This window comes from Vigna unguiculata, chromosome 10 (assembly GCF_004118075.2).
Source record: "Vigna unguiculata cultivar IT97K-499-35 chromosome 10, ASM411807v1, whole genome shotgun sequence".
NCBI classification, from domain to species: domain Eukaryota; kingdom Viridiplantae; phylum Streptophyta; class Magnoliopsida; order Fabales; family Fabaceae; genus Vigna; species Vigna unguiculata.
In genome coordinates this window covers 28,673,429-28,689,050 of record NC_040288.1, presented here as the reverse complement: position 1 = coordinate 28,689,050, position 15,622 = coordinate 28,673,429, and the positions used below count along the sequence as shown (strand labels likewise).

Here is a 15,622-nt window from a genome sequence, read left to right as displayed (position 1 = left end):
ATTTCATTTAAGCTCGTAATATCTGGTCGGGATGTTACAAAATGAGCAGAGTAGAGTAATTTTAAATAAATCTAAAACTATAACAAATATGCAGAAATTTGCACACAAATCCAAATTGATTAAAGTTATAGGATTATCTCGACAAAAATCCCCTACAAAGATGTTTATTAATGTTCTAATACTGATCTAATTTCCAACAAGTACAATGGATTCTGTCGTAGCACAACAAGGTCTTATCCACAAGGATTTGGTTGAATAAAACAATGGCTTGTAATCTATTTGAACTTGTAATGAAACAATGGTTATAATTGATAGATTTAAAATAGAAACTATTTAATGATTAATATAAGTGATGATGATAAAAGTGTTGGGATTAAACTTTGCTCATCTTCTTCTACAACATTGTTATTGATTCGTTATATGTCAAGTTCATTACTTAGTGTTCGTGAAAGTACTAAGGTAATTTTAAATCAATTCTTTGACTTTAGAACCTAAGGCTATCAGAATCAGTGTGATTCCTCATCCCCTGATTGAATGACTCATTACATTAAGAACATGACTCTATGTTTAACTAAAGCAGTTAGATCTATTCCTAGCATCTAGCAGTTAGGTGACCTAATTAGATCTTTAACTTAAACCAATTTCCACTTAATTCAAGTTAATGAGGTAAGATGAGTGGCCAATTCATCAAAACAGTAAATGAAAATCAGATCATTAACACTAAAGTAAATGCTTAAACATATATATAGTAAATAATAGTATAGAGATTCAGAAAAGTTACATTCAATCATAACGAGAGGGAGTTTAGTTGCTCAAGATGATGAATTCAAATATAGACATTTGGAGTTGTTTTCCCTTTCTCATACTCTCCTAATTTCTATTACAAACCATCTTAAAAAGTGTCTAGAGAAAAGCTAAAAATCAGCATATGAATAACAAAGCATGACTCTATTTTTATAGAAAAATATGACAACTCTAGCTTCAATAGTGGTGATCAACTTCTAAGGTTTCTTTTCTTGGAGAGTTTTCTCCGAGGTTGAGCCATTGATCTAGTGTTTAGCAATGGAACTTTCCTTTCTAGAAGGGTTTCCTCTAGAGCTCAGCTTCCCATTCTAGTGCTTAAATTTTGTGAAAGTTTCTTCTTTGTGACTCAACACCAGTATTGCTGCTCAACTACAAAGGATGTATTTGAATTCTTACAAAACTGCCTTTTGTTGCTTAGCGTTAGATTTGGGGATTAGCAGCAATATTCTTTAATTCTTTGAAAATTCCATCAAAATCACAAAAAACATATCAATTTCCTATTTTTCTGATTCTCAATACCTCATTCTGTAATTCTAAGTTAAAGGGGTCTAATTTACTTAAGAATGTATCAAATTTATGCATTATAAATTCATGCATTATAAGGGTAAAAAAGCATATATTAAAATAAGTAAATTAGACACTTTTTAGAACTAAAAGCTTGTTAATTGCCAAATGTTGGTTAAATTTTCAGCAACTGCATTGTAGTTAATTGTAGCACAATTAGGTTGTATCCACAGGAATTTAGTTAGACAAAATAATGATCTAGAATCTATTTGAATTTGCAATAAAATATTAATTGGAGTAAAGAAATTTAAAACATATTGTATTGATGGTTAATATGAAATGGTGCTGATAAGAGTGTTGGGGCTGAACTTTACTAATCTTCTTTTACTATATTTTTATTAATCTACTATAGAACAAGTTCGTTACTAGATATTCCTGAAAGTACTAAGGTAAATCTAAATCAATTCCTTCACTTTAAAACATAAGGCTATCAATTCCTCAGCCTCTGATTGAATGACTCCTTGCATTAAGTATAAGACTTATGTTCAACTTAAGTAGTTAGATCTATTCCTAGCCTCTAACAACACTAGATGATCTAATTGGATCTTAATTCAAATCAGTTTTCCAACTCAATTCAAGTTGATGAACTAAGATGAATGATCAAGTCGTGAAAATAAATGCAAATCAATTGCTCATGATGATGAATCTAAATACATGCATTTGGAGTTGTTGTCCCCTCCCATGTCTCTCCTAATTTCTATTATTAAGAGTGTCTAAAGGAGTTCTAGAAGGAAGCTAAAAATCAACATTAGAAAAATAGAACATGACTATATTTTTGTAAGAAAATATAACACAAATCTAGCATCAATTTTGGTGATCAACTTCTAAGGTTTCCTCCCTTGGAAGGTTTCCTCCTAGCTTAAGCTTTTGATGTGGTGGTCAATAATGAAGTTTTCCTTTTGTTTGAGGGTTTAATCTAAGGCTCAACTTCCCATTCTAGTGCTTGAGGTTTCTTTGTTGTGAATGTTTCTTCTTTGTGGCTAAGTACCAGTATTGCTGCTCAACTACAAAGGTCATATTTGGATTCTTGTAAAACCACATTTTGGTGCTTAGCGTCAGATTTGGGGCTCAAATGCAATACTCTTTAATTCTTTGATAATTCCTACAACATCGCCACAAATACATTAATTTCTTGCTTTTCTGTTTCTTAATATCTCATTTTGTAATTCTATTAAAAATTTGGCAAGTGTATATCGTACTAGTAATAAAGTGGATAAGTCGAGATATCGTTTTGCCATAGAGACTTGAGTTGTTCAAAAAACTATGATTATTTACTACTTTAAGCTAAATAATTTAAAATAATAAAAGGAATTAATAAGACAAATTCTAAATTATAGAAAGCATTTAAATGATGAAATTAATAAATGCGGTAAAGACTTCACTAGGGTTAGATGTCATGAACCAAATCAATATGAAAACACTAAGCAATATACCTCAAATTCCTACTCTAGCATTCACACCACTATTTAACAACTCCTAATGTCTTAGAGAAAAGTCTAAACTTAATAATAAAACCCTAATGTCTTAGATATTTTTTTTATTAATAGTCCGCATTAAGCACTAAGTTAGAATGTTAAGCATGACCAATGATGAACTCTATGTCTAGATGCCTAATTAATTAATTGTTATATTCTAGTCTAGGATTTAATATTGTGTCCAATTATCAGATATCCACAAATATGCAATCAATCAATTCATGTAGTTAAGAACAATAATAGAACACAAGAGTAAAGAAAATTGAATAATAGAAATAACAAAGAGTTAAGATTTATTACGTCCAACTCCCGTGAATGAGGGAGTTAGTTACTCCTATATAATCCAAAAACTAGAAAAGGAATAATGATGAATGCCTCTAACCTCCAGAATGTGTCTCTACCTCAATAGATCAAATTTCATCTTTCCTCCAAAAGGTTTTTTTTTTTTAACTCTGTAGAGCCTTCTATTTAAAAACTTTAAGGATTAGACTAGGAATTTGTACTTGAATTTATAATTGAAGTAACCAACTTTATTGATAATTGATTATGTTGATAACTTCTTAAATATCTAACATCTTCACTTATCTGCAAAATATAAACCACATACTTATCTTTTCTAGTTTATTAAATAAAACATTAATTATCTAATAAAAGATAAAATACTTATCTTTTCTAAATTATTTTATAAACCCTTAATTATTTAAAAAGATAATAATAAAAATACCAATAAAAGATAAAAAATAAACGTAATAAAAATATGGTAATGCCAATTATCAAATTCTAAGTTAAAGGGGCTTGATTAACTTAAGATTGAATCAAATACATGCATTTAAGTGTAAAAACATTTATCAAAATAAGTAAATTAGACACTTATTAGTTATACAAATGTAGACATGACTAGTGATGTGGATTCTAGGAAATCTACTTTTATAGTTATATGATGACTTTTGCGGGGAGAGCAACGTCATGGTAATCTAGACTACAAAATACTGTTATAGAAGTTGTTAAAGAGCTCTTGTGGATTCAAATATTCCTACAAGAGGTGGGATTATCACAAGAAAAATATGTTTTGTATTGTGATAGTCAAAGTGCAATCCTTCTCAGCAAAAACCTGCCTTTTCATTCATGGTCAAAGCATATTTTTGTATGATATCAATGGATACAAGATGCATTAGAGATGAAACAATTATCATTAGAGAAAATTCATACTGATGAGAATGAGCCAGATATGGTGACAAAGATCTTACCTATAGGAAAATTTGCTATCCGCAAAGAGAAAATCAATTTAATTGATTATGAGCCCAATTAATTGGTGAGGGAGAGATTTATATGGTACGTCACCAATTTATTGGGCTCAAACTGACTTAATTAAGAAAAGGAAAAGGAGGTATTTTTTATTTATGGGCTTTTAGCCCGTTATGCAAGTTAAAATAATTTAACCCTTTGAATCATGTTTTTAGGATGGAAAACAGTTAGAGATAAAGACAAAAGCTATGAGTACCTTTAGTGAGAAAAGAAAATAAGTCACCAAATAGTGAAAAAGAAGAGAACAACTAATATATCCTAGGCAAGTTTGTGTAGAAATGGTAGCTTGTAGAAAAGGTTTAATTCTACATCTTATATATTGATGTTCTCTATGTTGTTTGGTGAAGTACCCATTGATGTTTTCTTGTGTTGTTATATGCCTTGTTAGTGAAGAGAATATTTTTCTATTGATTCTCGGAAGGTTCAAGAGAACTTATGGTGTACCCAATAATTATTATTAGTGAAAGATTTTACTGGAGTAGGTTTTGTGGGTTTTTCCTCCATATTGATGTTTTCTCATGTTTAAAAAGATTTGGTGTGCGTTAATTTCCCCTTCTCTAGTTTGTGCCTCTCATTTTTTGCATATCATTTATATAGGAAAGAATTAATATGGGTTTTGCTTATGCTTTGTTATTTGGTATAATTACTGATTTGGTACCCAAACTTTTTCGTTAACTTCAATTTGGTACCCAAATTTTTGGTTTGTTCAATTTAGTACCCCAATTTTCTAAAGAGATTCAATTTGGTCATCTCCGTTAAGTTGAAGTTAACACCGTGTCCGTACAGGACACGTGTCAAGCCATAAAATTTTTAATTTTTTTAATTTTTTTCAAAAAAAAATAAAAACTACCACGTGTCAGTTTATTATCGTGCCACATGGCAGCTTACAATCATGACACGTGGCAGTGGTAATAGTTGTTTTCAATTTAGTATCCCAATTTAAATTTTTGGTTCAATTTAGTATCCAAATTTTTTAAAATGATCCAATTTCGTCCTCTCCAATTTGAGACCAAATTAGTAAATAAGCTTAATTACAACTTATATATATACATGTTACAATAACTTTTTCTAATATATACATCAAATCATTTCACCTAAATACTTAAATTATTTTATTTTTTACATTTTAACCTTTGTAATTTTTTACACATGAAATTTTTTACACTTGTAAAAAATAAAATAATTTAAATATTTAGGTGTAGTGATTTGAAGTATAAATTCAAAACAATTATTTTAACATGTATATATAAGTTATAATTAAACTTAGTTACTAATTTGGTCTCAAATTGGAAAGGACGAAATTGGATCATTTTAAAAAATTGGGGTACTAAATTGAACCAAAAATTTAAATTGGGGTACTAAATTGAAAACAACTATTACCACTGCCACGTGTCATGATTGTAAGTTGCCACGTGTCACGATAATAAGCTGACACGTGGCAGTTTTTAAATTTTTTGAAAAAAATTTTTTTTTAAAAATTCAAAAAATAAAAATTTCATGGCTTGACACGCATCCTGTACGGACACGGTGTTAACTCCAACTTAACGGAGAGAACCAAATTGAATCTCTTTAGAAAATTGGAGTACTAAATTGAATAAACCAAAAATTTGGGTACCAAATTGAACTTAACAAAAAAGTTTGGGTACCAAATCAGTAATTATACCTTGTTATTTTTGTTATCTTTTCAACATATATACCAAAGAGTATTGCTAAAATACTAATGGATTTTGATAGGATTTTTTTAAGTGGGTAAGTATAGTTTGAATAGAATTTGTCAACTTGGGGAGATTTGGAATTAAAATTCATATATTCATCTAATATCAGTTAACTTGGTATACAAGTGTCTAAATGATGAAAACCTATAGGTACACAATATGGGATTCAGAAGGGATAAGTAGAAAGGAAAGATAATTATTAATATATGTATTGATTTAGTTTGGTGACAAGTTTTGCGTATTGAAGGATGCGTAAATTTAAATCTTTCTAATTCTTAAAAATGTGTGAAATAAAATAAGAAATGAAAAATCCAAAAAAATTTAGAAAGATCACTTAGATAGGTTTAACTATTTTAATTTTTTTTAAGAAGACAACTATGGAACAAACAACACAACCTTGTATTCATGACAACATCTACACTAACCTTATGAAGAAGAAACCTCTAAATGATATCTCCACTCGCTACATCACAAACTCAAAATAACACAATCAAATGTGATCCAAAGGTGATGCAAATACCATCATCACCAAATCATTTACTTTAGTGTTCTTGTTTTTCTACAAGAATATCATGTGTATGTTAGGTAAACTTAAATGTGGGTAGTTGAAAGTTGCTACATTAATTGTCTAGGAGATTGCAAAAGGTTGAGAGTGGGTCTATCTATGATTAAGCATGCAATAGAGTTCATTAATTGTGAGTTAGGTAGTGATTATATTTAATGAATGTAGTTGAAGGGTCATGTGTAGAGGCCTATAAAAGGACAATGTAGTACTTCATTTCAAACACAACAAATCTCAATACAAAGAGTGTTTATCCAGAGAAATAAGGGTAGGCAAAAAAATTGGTTTACCTAATCTGGTCCAATTTTAAACTGAACCGATCCATTATAAAACTACTTTATAGATTCTACTTTTTACTTTATATCCACTTTTTATATATTTTTTAGATCAGATTTTTATTTTATTTTTACAGATTTTAAAATATGGGAAATCTAAATTTTAATGGTGGATTAGAATTTTATCCAAACTTATCTGAACCGTATTCCCTGTTCCAAGATTTTAATTCTCTGAACCCTAAATTTCTTCTCTCTTCCTTTGTTACGGTTGATTGATTCAAGGTATGTGAATCTATTTTCTCTTCTCAACCAATGTTTCTCGTTTCTCCTATGTTATTTTATCTAGTTTTAAGTTGATTCATTGTTTTTGTTTTAGAGAACGAATTGTTGGTTCTGCTGCGTTCGACACTGCTGCGTTCGACACTGTTGCGTTCTGTTGTCTTTTGATTGATTCAAGGTCTATTTTCCTTTTTCTTCTCTCCTTTATTGGTGGATCTGTTGAATCTGTTGAACATTGACGACAACGTTTTTAGAACATTGTGTCCCTCTATATTCTATCAGTGATTGGAAGCTACTTCAACTTTGTTAATCTGCTATATATTGGTAAGCATTTCTTCATTTTTTTGTTTTTCTAGGTTAGATTACTCATCCGGCTAATGTTTTAGCATTTTTATGCTATCAGTAGCAAGTAATAAAGAATACTCTCTGAATAATTAAAATATAATTACATGATTAAAGAATTAAAAGAATAGTTTTAATCATATCTACTTAAAAATTCTTAAAAAAGGGTTCTATTGGTTTAGATAAGAGAAAGAGTAGTGGCAGTAAATGAATTCAATGTAAAGTCCTGGTGTGGATGGTTGTTCTAGAAGATTCAAACACCAGTAACATTTGTGTTTGATAGCCTTGAATTATTCTCAAGAGAAGGATCAAAAGCTGTTGGAACTTGATCTGGGTTATTACTCTCAATCCCAAATTCAGAACTGGGTTTTTGGTTCAGGAAATTTGCATAAACTAGTGCAAGATCAATATTTGGACCATCACTAACCATTGAGGAGGAACCAGAAGCTGCAAAACTTCTTATTATGGGATCATAAGAATGCTCAACAAGGTTGTTGTTATTATGATTTGTGGCATTGCAGAAGGTGATGATGAAGTTTTGAAAGTGAAACCATCAATGGATTGGCTCAACAAACTCTTGTTACCTCTTCTGTTCTTCTTGTAGCTACCACCAACATGAACATTTCGCAGAGACCTTCCTTTGGTCCAGTATCTTCTGCAACCTTTGCAAAAGTACCTCGGTTGAGTTAAGCTATAGTTATTGTAGTAGCAGAACTTGGTGTTGGAAGAACCACACCTTGGACAACTTGGTGATATCTCAACCTCGCCCTTCAATCCACTCTCCATCTTCACAAAAACCTTGATGTTACTTTTAAGTGAGAAACATAAGGTTATGAATGGTTAGAATATTGTCTTGGTGTGAAGTCCCTTTCATTACCTATTTGAATCTTCCTCCTCTTCTAAGGTGATGATTATGTGTTTTTGACAATCTAGCCAGTATCAGAGGCACGTGATCAGTTTGTAGGATAACACAATAATTAATAATTTCATTGTTTCTTATCCTTTTTTGCATATGAATACATGGATGTATGTACATGAAAGAAGAGGTGTTATGTTAAAAAGTGATGAGAGATTTTGAGTTTGGTTTTATGTGATGATGCAAGTGCCACCGAAACCAAACACATACATGCCTTTTGGAAATGGTGTCCACTCTTGTCCAGGCAGTGAGCTAGCCAAGCTCGAACTTCTTGTCCTTCTCCATCATCTCACACTTTCTTACAGGTTTCTCCCTTCTAACCATAAATTCCTCAACCGTGTGTTTGGTTATAAACTTATTTCCTTAAAGAAGTGTATATTCAAACCAAATTTCAATTAATGACAGATTTTTGGAATTGAAAGTTTTGACATGTTGTGTTTAAAATGCTATGTTGATATGATATGATATCTTTCAGGTTGTGTTCTTGGTTAGTCAATATTGCAACATTGTTCTAAAAATGTCATTAATACATGAAGATGATTGATCCGTATCAAAACCAATTGAGCATGCATTTTCTACTCCATCAATTGTTAGTGGCTCTACAAATATGGGACCCCTTTCTCATGAGGGACGGAAAAATCGATCAGAAGCTTGGAATCATTTCATTCAACTAGAACCAAAATCGGATAAAAGGGCTCAATGCAAGTATTATGATATCCTTATTCGATATGAGAAAGGAACAACTGCAATGCGTAATCATGTGTTGAGATGTCCAAATAACCCCAATAAAGAAGTAAACAAGAGACAAAAAGTAGGTTCATCTTCAACAATTGATGGAAATATTAACTCTCCTTCTTAAGGTAGATTTGACCAAGAACTTTGTCAAGAAGAACTGGTAAAAATGTTTGTGGAAGCTGAACTCCCCTTTCGATTTGTAGAGCATGTTGCTTTTAGGAGGTATTCAAATGCTTTGCAACCAAGATTTAAGATCCCATCACATTATACCATATCACGGAATATTGTGACATTATGGAATGCAAAAAAGATATATTTGAAGGATTTTCTTTCTCAACATTGTCAAAGAGTATGTCTCACTACTGATGCATGGACTTCACCTCAAAATCAAAGTTATATTTGTTTAACAGCCCACTTCATTGACAATGATTGGAATTTGCATAAAAGGATTTTGAATTTTCGTCAAGTAATAAGTCATACCGGAGAGGCCATGGCTAAATTTGTTGAGTCATGCTTGCATGAATGGGGGTTGAGTCGTGTTTTGACCTTGACAGTAGATAATGCTACATCAAATGACACGGGAGTTCAACACTTGAAAAAAAAGACTATTGTCTTGGAATAACTCGGTTTTGAAAGGTGGCTATACTCATATGCGTTGTTGTGCACATATTTTAAACTTAATTGTGAGTAGTGGTCTAAAAGAGATTGATAACTCTGTTTTAAGAATTCATGCTACAGTGAAATATATTAGATCATCTCCTTATAGATTAATGAAATTCAAAGAGTTGTTGAAAGAAAAAAGATTGAATATAAAGGTCATATTTGCTTGGATGTTGAAACAAGGTGGAATTCAACATATTTGATGTTAGATGCTGCTTTCAAGAATAAAATGGCATTTGTTGAGCTTGAGTTTTATGATACAAAATATGCTAATGAGTTAGGAAAGGGGATTGGTTGCCTTTTTATGAAGATTGGGAGTATGTTGAGTCTATTCTACCTTTCTTGAGCATTTTTTATGAAGCTACTTTGTGCATCTCAGGTAACTCTTATGTTACTAGGAATATCTACATGTTAGAAGTGGTAAGAATTTGGAATGGGATCAATCATCTCCTCAAGTCCAATGCTACAAGCAATGCTACATATAAGATGGCTGAAAAAATGAGAAAAAAATATGAGAAATATTGGGGTGAACCAAACAAGTTCAATATATTGTTGTTAATTGTTGTTGTCTTAGATCCTAGATACAAAATGAGTTATATGAATTGGGCAATTGATCAACTTTTTGATCCTGAAAAGACAAATGATGGATGGGTGTTAAAGTCACAGCTCGATACTTCCTTAAAGTTGTTGTTTGATGAATATAAAAGTCAAAACGGGGGAGCTGAAAATGACACACAATAAACACGTGTTGATGTACCCAATTATAAGCATGATCCATATGGTCGGAATAAGTTTTTGCAAACAACATGATCAACCTCTTTAAACAAATCTGAACTTCAAAAGTATTTAGAGGAAGAGCTTGGTGAAACAACTTTGGACATTCTTGATTGGTGGAAAATGAATTCATGTAGATTTCCAATCTTATCAAACATAGCATGAGAGCTATTAGCTATGCCTGTTTCTACGGTAGCATCTGAGTCTGCATTTAGTACGGGAGGAAGAGTGCTTGATCCATATCGAAGTTCTTTATCACAACAAAAGGTGGAGGCACTTATTTGTACACAAGATTGGTTGAAAGACACACATTCACCATCATTGTTAGACTATGATTTTGAAGAGCTTCAATCTGTTGACCAAGGTATGTTGATGTTTAAATTATGTAATAGTATTATAATTAAATATGTATTAACTAATGATAATTTTTTTTTCATTTCTTAAAGAGTTGGTTTCTCAACAAGATTATGACCACAATATAATTTCTTTGAGTTAAAGCTCACGCCCAATGCCTCTTGCAATTAGTAAGTAATGAATGGACTTCCCTTTTCATGTGAATAACTTCTCTTTCTTTGTATTCTATTGTTCAGTGATTTTCTTAAAACCTTAAGTTGTTAATGACAATTAAAGCATGATTTTATTAATATGAATTTGTTATTATATCTATCATTGGAATAGATTATTTAAATTTCTTTAATAATTTGTTCATGTTTCAGATAAATAACAAGTTAAGTGGATTGATGCCAACTCCAACTGCTTCATATATAGATGGTTGTGAAGATATTGCTAATGAGTTTGAGTTAATGGGTCATGGAAGAGATTTTGAACTTTGTAATCGAATGGGTGCTAGTGCATTATATTTGAAGAGACTCTTAAAATTGCCATGAACTCTAGAGTGTTTTGGATTTGTTATTTTTTAATGTTAGTGATATTGTATGAGGATGTAAGACTTTATAATCATTTCCATTACTAAAAGATTAAATGACTTTATATGGACAGTTATATGATTTTAATTTTTTTTAATGTCAAGAATTTAAATAATATATTATGTTCAATCTTTAATACTATTAAATTTATAATATTTTTATATTTTATTATTTTATATATTACTTTACTTTTTTAAAAAATATTTGTATTGAATGAAATAATTATTTTATTTTTAAAATATAAATATAAATTTAAAATTATATTTATAAAAAGTTAAATTTCATTAAAAATGGATTTAGAAATTAATCTAGATTTTTAATTGATCCAAATATTTAGATATGGATATCTAACTTGATTATAATATTTGAATATAGATTTTAAAATATCCAAATTGTTTTCTCAAAAGAAATGGATATGGATCAAAATCTGAACCATATATCTAAATATCCAATCCATACCCACCCCTACAGGTAGACTTGTTTGTCAACGGTGTATATAGCATAAAGTTATCAAAATTTCAGAGAAAATTCTATATTTTGGACATTAATTAATCACGTTGAAGCGTCTATGTCTATTTGATGTTTGATGCTGGTGTTGGAATCCATGGTAATGGATTACAAGAAACACAGTACGGGCATGGACATAAGCTAGTCACACATAACATAAATGTTAGTGATATTGTAGAGTGAACGCATCTTTGAAGAGAGTCCAAAAAATTGATTGATTGTGGACCATAACATAAGCAATTTTTAAGCTCGTGAATGAGTTGTTCACTTGCAAGGTTTTCTAAATTTTGTACATCCTGATGAATCAACACTAGGTTATTGAATGAACACAGATGGTTAACTAACACTACACAAAAAAAAAAAATTGAATTGTAGTGTTATTGATCAGAACCAAGTAACCCACTTTCCTCATCATTTTTATTTTCCTGATCTGTTGTTTTCTGAGCCAGTTCCACTGCCCTCTTACATTGCTGCCCCCAATCTGTTTGAATCAATGTGTAAACCATCATGCAAAGACAAGAAGCCTGTGCAGCAACCATTCCAGACCACAAACCCACCAATTCATACTTGTATACAAAAGTAGCAAAAACAGAAACTGGCAATCCCACCAGATAGAATGCACACAAGTTTATTCTGGCACCCAAATAAGGCCTAGCAGTCCCTGACAAAATCCCACATGAAACTGTTTGAGGCCAATTGCTAATCTCACACAGCCCAAGAATGGGAAGTATAGTTGTGACCAGATCAACAATTTGTATCTCATCAGTGAAAAGTTTCGCCCATGATTTCCTCACAAGAAACAACAAAATGAAGGCAGTGATGCCCAGAGTAAATGCTGTGATGAACCCAATTATGGCAGTACTTTGTGCCTTGGATGCTTGCCCTGCACCTAAGGAGTGACCGATTCTTGTTGTTAAGGCTATACTAAGAGAAAATGGGAACACATACAAGAAGCCAAGTGTTTGAATAAGGATTCCCATGGTAGCAACAGTGGCTTGTGGATTGCTTAACAAGCCACAGAGAAAGAGCATAATCTCATACCACCACCACTCCAAGCACACTGAGATGCAACTAGGCAATGCCAAACTCAGCAGTGGTTTCCACCCATGAAAGGCTGAGAGAACAGTAGCTCCTTGCCAGGGTTTGAGTGGTTTGTTTGAGAAGAAAACATAGAGCATCAAGCCCAAAGTCATGTTTATAGAGTTCAAACCAGTGGCTAATGCAATACCCTTTACCCCCAAGTTCAAGTATGTGGCCAAAAAATAGTTGATGGGAAGGTGCAAGAGTGCTGCACAAGATGCAGCTACAGTGACTGGGGTGGTTAAGCCTTGGGTTCTTAAGAAGGTCCTCAATGGATTAAGATGAGCCTGTGCTAGCAACTCTGGAATAGAGAAGACCATGTAAACTTGGGCAACTTTTGTGACTTCAGGGTCTTGACCTAGCATTCGAAGGATTGGTTCCATGTTTAGCCATAAAATTGAAATGGGTATGGCAACAAGTAGGAGGAGACATATAGTTCTGAAAAAGGTTTGGTTGAGAACTGACCATCTCTTTGCTCCAAAAGCTTGGCAACAAATTGGGTCCATTCCCATTGTGAGGCCTTTGAGAACTGAATTCGCAGTTATGTTGGCAAATCCAAGTGCTAGTGACCCTCCTGCAAGTTCTACTTTCCCTTGCCGACCCAAGAACAACATGGACACAGCAGATCGAGAGTACATCATCAGACTAGTCATTATTATAGGACATGCAACCTTTGCAAGAGATTGCAACTCTTCTTTCAACTGCATGCAATGCCATTTCTCACATTTGTTAGCAGAAAAACAACCAACCACTCAATCACTCTATATATTTTAATATGTCAAAATAAATGATATATTTTGAAAACACAATAGAAAAATAATACAAAAAAAAAATTTAGTAAAAAATCTAAATTATATTGTTAGGATATACAACAACAGGGTCATTAAAGTCAAGCACATCATTAATTACCCAAAATTGTTATTTTTTTTTACTGGATATCTGGTTCGGTTTTTTATCTTCATGCTAAAACTAAACCAAACTGCAAATAATGTATCAAGTTTATGTTAATTATTCCATTTTAAACTATAAAAACTTGAGATTGTTTTCATTTTGTTTTTTTTTTAAGTTATATAAACTTATGATTAACGATAATATTTAATATTTTTAATTTTCTTTTTGTATTAAATATATGTTGCCCTTTAAATGAAAAATTAAGAAATCGTAATATTAGTTTTAGACTCACTTAAGGAAGTAAAATTTTATTTAATTTTTAACTAAAAATAACAACAAAAATCCTTAAAAGAACATGACAAACCAAAATCCAATTAATATATTCCGCATAAGATTGGAATAGATTGGAATATTGAATTGTATCAATCAGATACAATTAAATATTTTTCATTAATCGATCCATAAAACCCTCAGAAGAATATACTTGAAAGAAAATCTCAATTAACATAGATATATATACATTCAGCACTTCAAAACTTGTAAAATATAAACAACCTCTTCTATTAAGCAAGTGCACACAAACATGATCCTTTTCTCCCTGATTTTTATTCATTGTTAAAGACAAAAAAGTTTTGTGGTTTTACGAAAGCAAATTTTCCACTTTATAAAATGTCAAATCACCTGAAAAAAGGAAAAGAAAAGTTGAAAAGGTTTTTTCTCTCTGAAAGTGTAAAAACAAGTATAAAAAATTGATCAAATAATGAGAAGGAAAGAAACAAAGTGGGAACATGGAAGCTTGTGAATTGTTTAATTTATGGAGGTTTGGAGCAAGAAAAGCACAGTGAAGTTGTTGAAAAGAAAAGTTACTGCCATAATTCTGTTGGTGTATAAAATATGCAGTTTTTATGCATTAATTATGCAGCAGGAAAAAGGAAGCAAAGAGAAAATTAAAAACTCATGACAGAAATGCAAAAATGCTTGCAGATCTAGGAGACATAGGCTCTACTTCAAGACAAGCCGCCAACACAAACTGCGATAATATGAGCATGTCTCACAGACGTGCGCATATAGTTTAGGTTATAATGAAAAGATAACTATATTTTATTAATCTTTTGAAAAAGTTTTTCCAAAAGATAATAATAATAATAATTATTAAAAAAAAATCTATACCACGAGTTTCTGCATATTATATATATATATATATATATATATATATATATATATATATATATATATATATATATAGTCCTATTGCAGAATTGAGCTTATAGACGTAGCTATGAACATCATTATGAATCTGGGATTAGTAGTTCCATGTATTATGATGTTCTACTCGGCTTTTTTGTAAAAAGGGGTCATTTTGATCAAAAATTTGTAAAAAAGGGTCGTTTGAATTTTTTTTTGCAAAATAGGGTTAAGTCGTCGTGGTGGAGGACGACATTAAAGGTGAAGTCGTCCTCCACCGTACCGGTTTCTTTTTTTTTTTTTTCTAAAAAGTAAAACCGTGCTCTCAGAAGCCGGTTTCTATATATTTTAAAAGTGAAGTCGTCCTTGGACTTGACGACTTCACTTTTTGTTTTGTTTTTTTTTTTTTTTTTTTTTTTACATTTTCAGCTTTATATATATATATTTTTAATTATATATTATTTAGTTTTTGTTAAATATTTATTTAAGTAAAAATATGAAAAATAGTTTTAAAAAAATTCTAAAATACTTAATCGTTAAACCTTAATACAAAATTAAGAAGATAAAATGATACAAATTAAAAAAATATTAAAAAATCCTTCGATAATTATATTTGAATATTTAATT

General features: G+C 31.1%; 2 protein-coding genes across 2 annotated transcripts in view; both read right to left on the bottom strand.

Annotated features, from left to right (window-relative positions):
- Positions 1-7,574: 7,574 nt before the first annotated feature.
- LOC114165491 (dof zinc finger protein DOF3.5-like) lies at positions 7,575-8,107 on the bottom strand. The gene is made up of 2 exons (XM_028050102.1): positions 7,906-8,107; positions 7,575-7,768 (listed from the first exon to the last, which is right to left on the bottom strand). The coding sequence occupies exons 1-2, from the start codon at positions 8,105-8,107 to the stop codon at positions 7,575-7,577; spliced, it is 396 nt and encodes a 131-aa protein (XP_027905903.1).
- A 3,963-nt stretch (positions 8,108-12,070) lies between these two features.
- LOC114167492 (protein DETOXIFICATION 53-like) overlaps positions 12,071-15,622 on the bottom strand; it is a 6,693-nt gene continuing 3,141 nt past the window's right edge. The window contains exon 3 of the mRNA XM_028052590.1: positions 12,071-13,620. Coding sequence (XP_027908391.1) covers positions 12,217-13,620 — 1,404 coding nt within the window. The 3' untranslated portion in view covers positions 12,071-12,216. The remainder of the gene's footprint in view (positions 13,621-15,622) is intronic.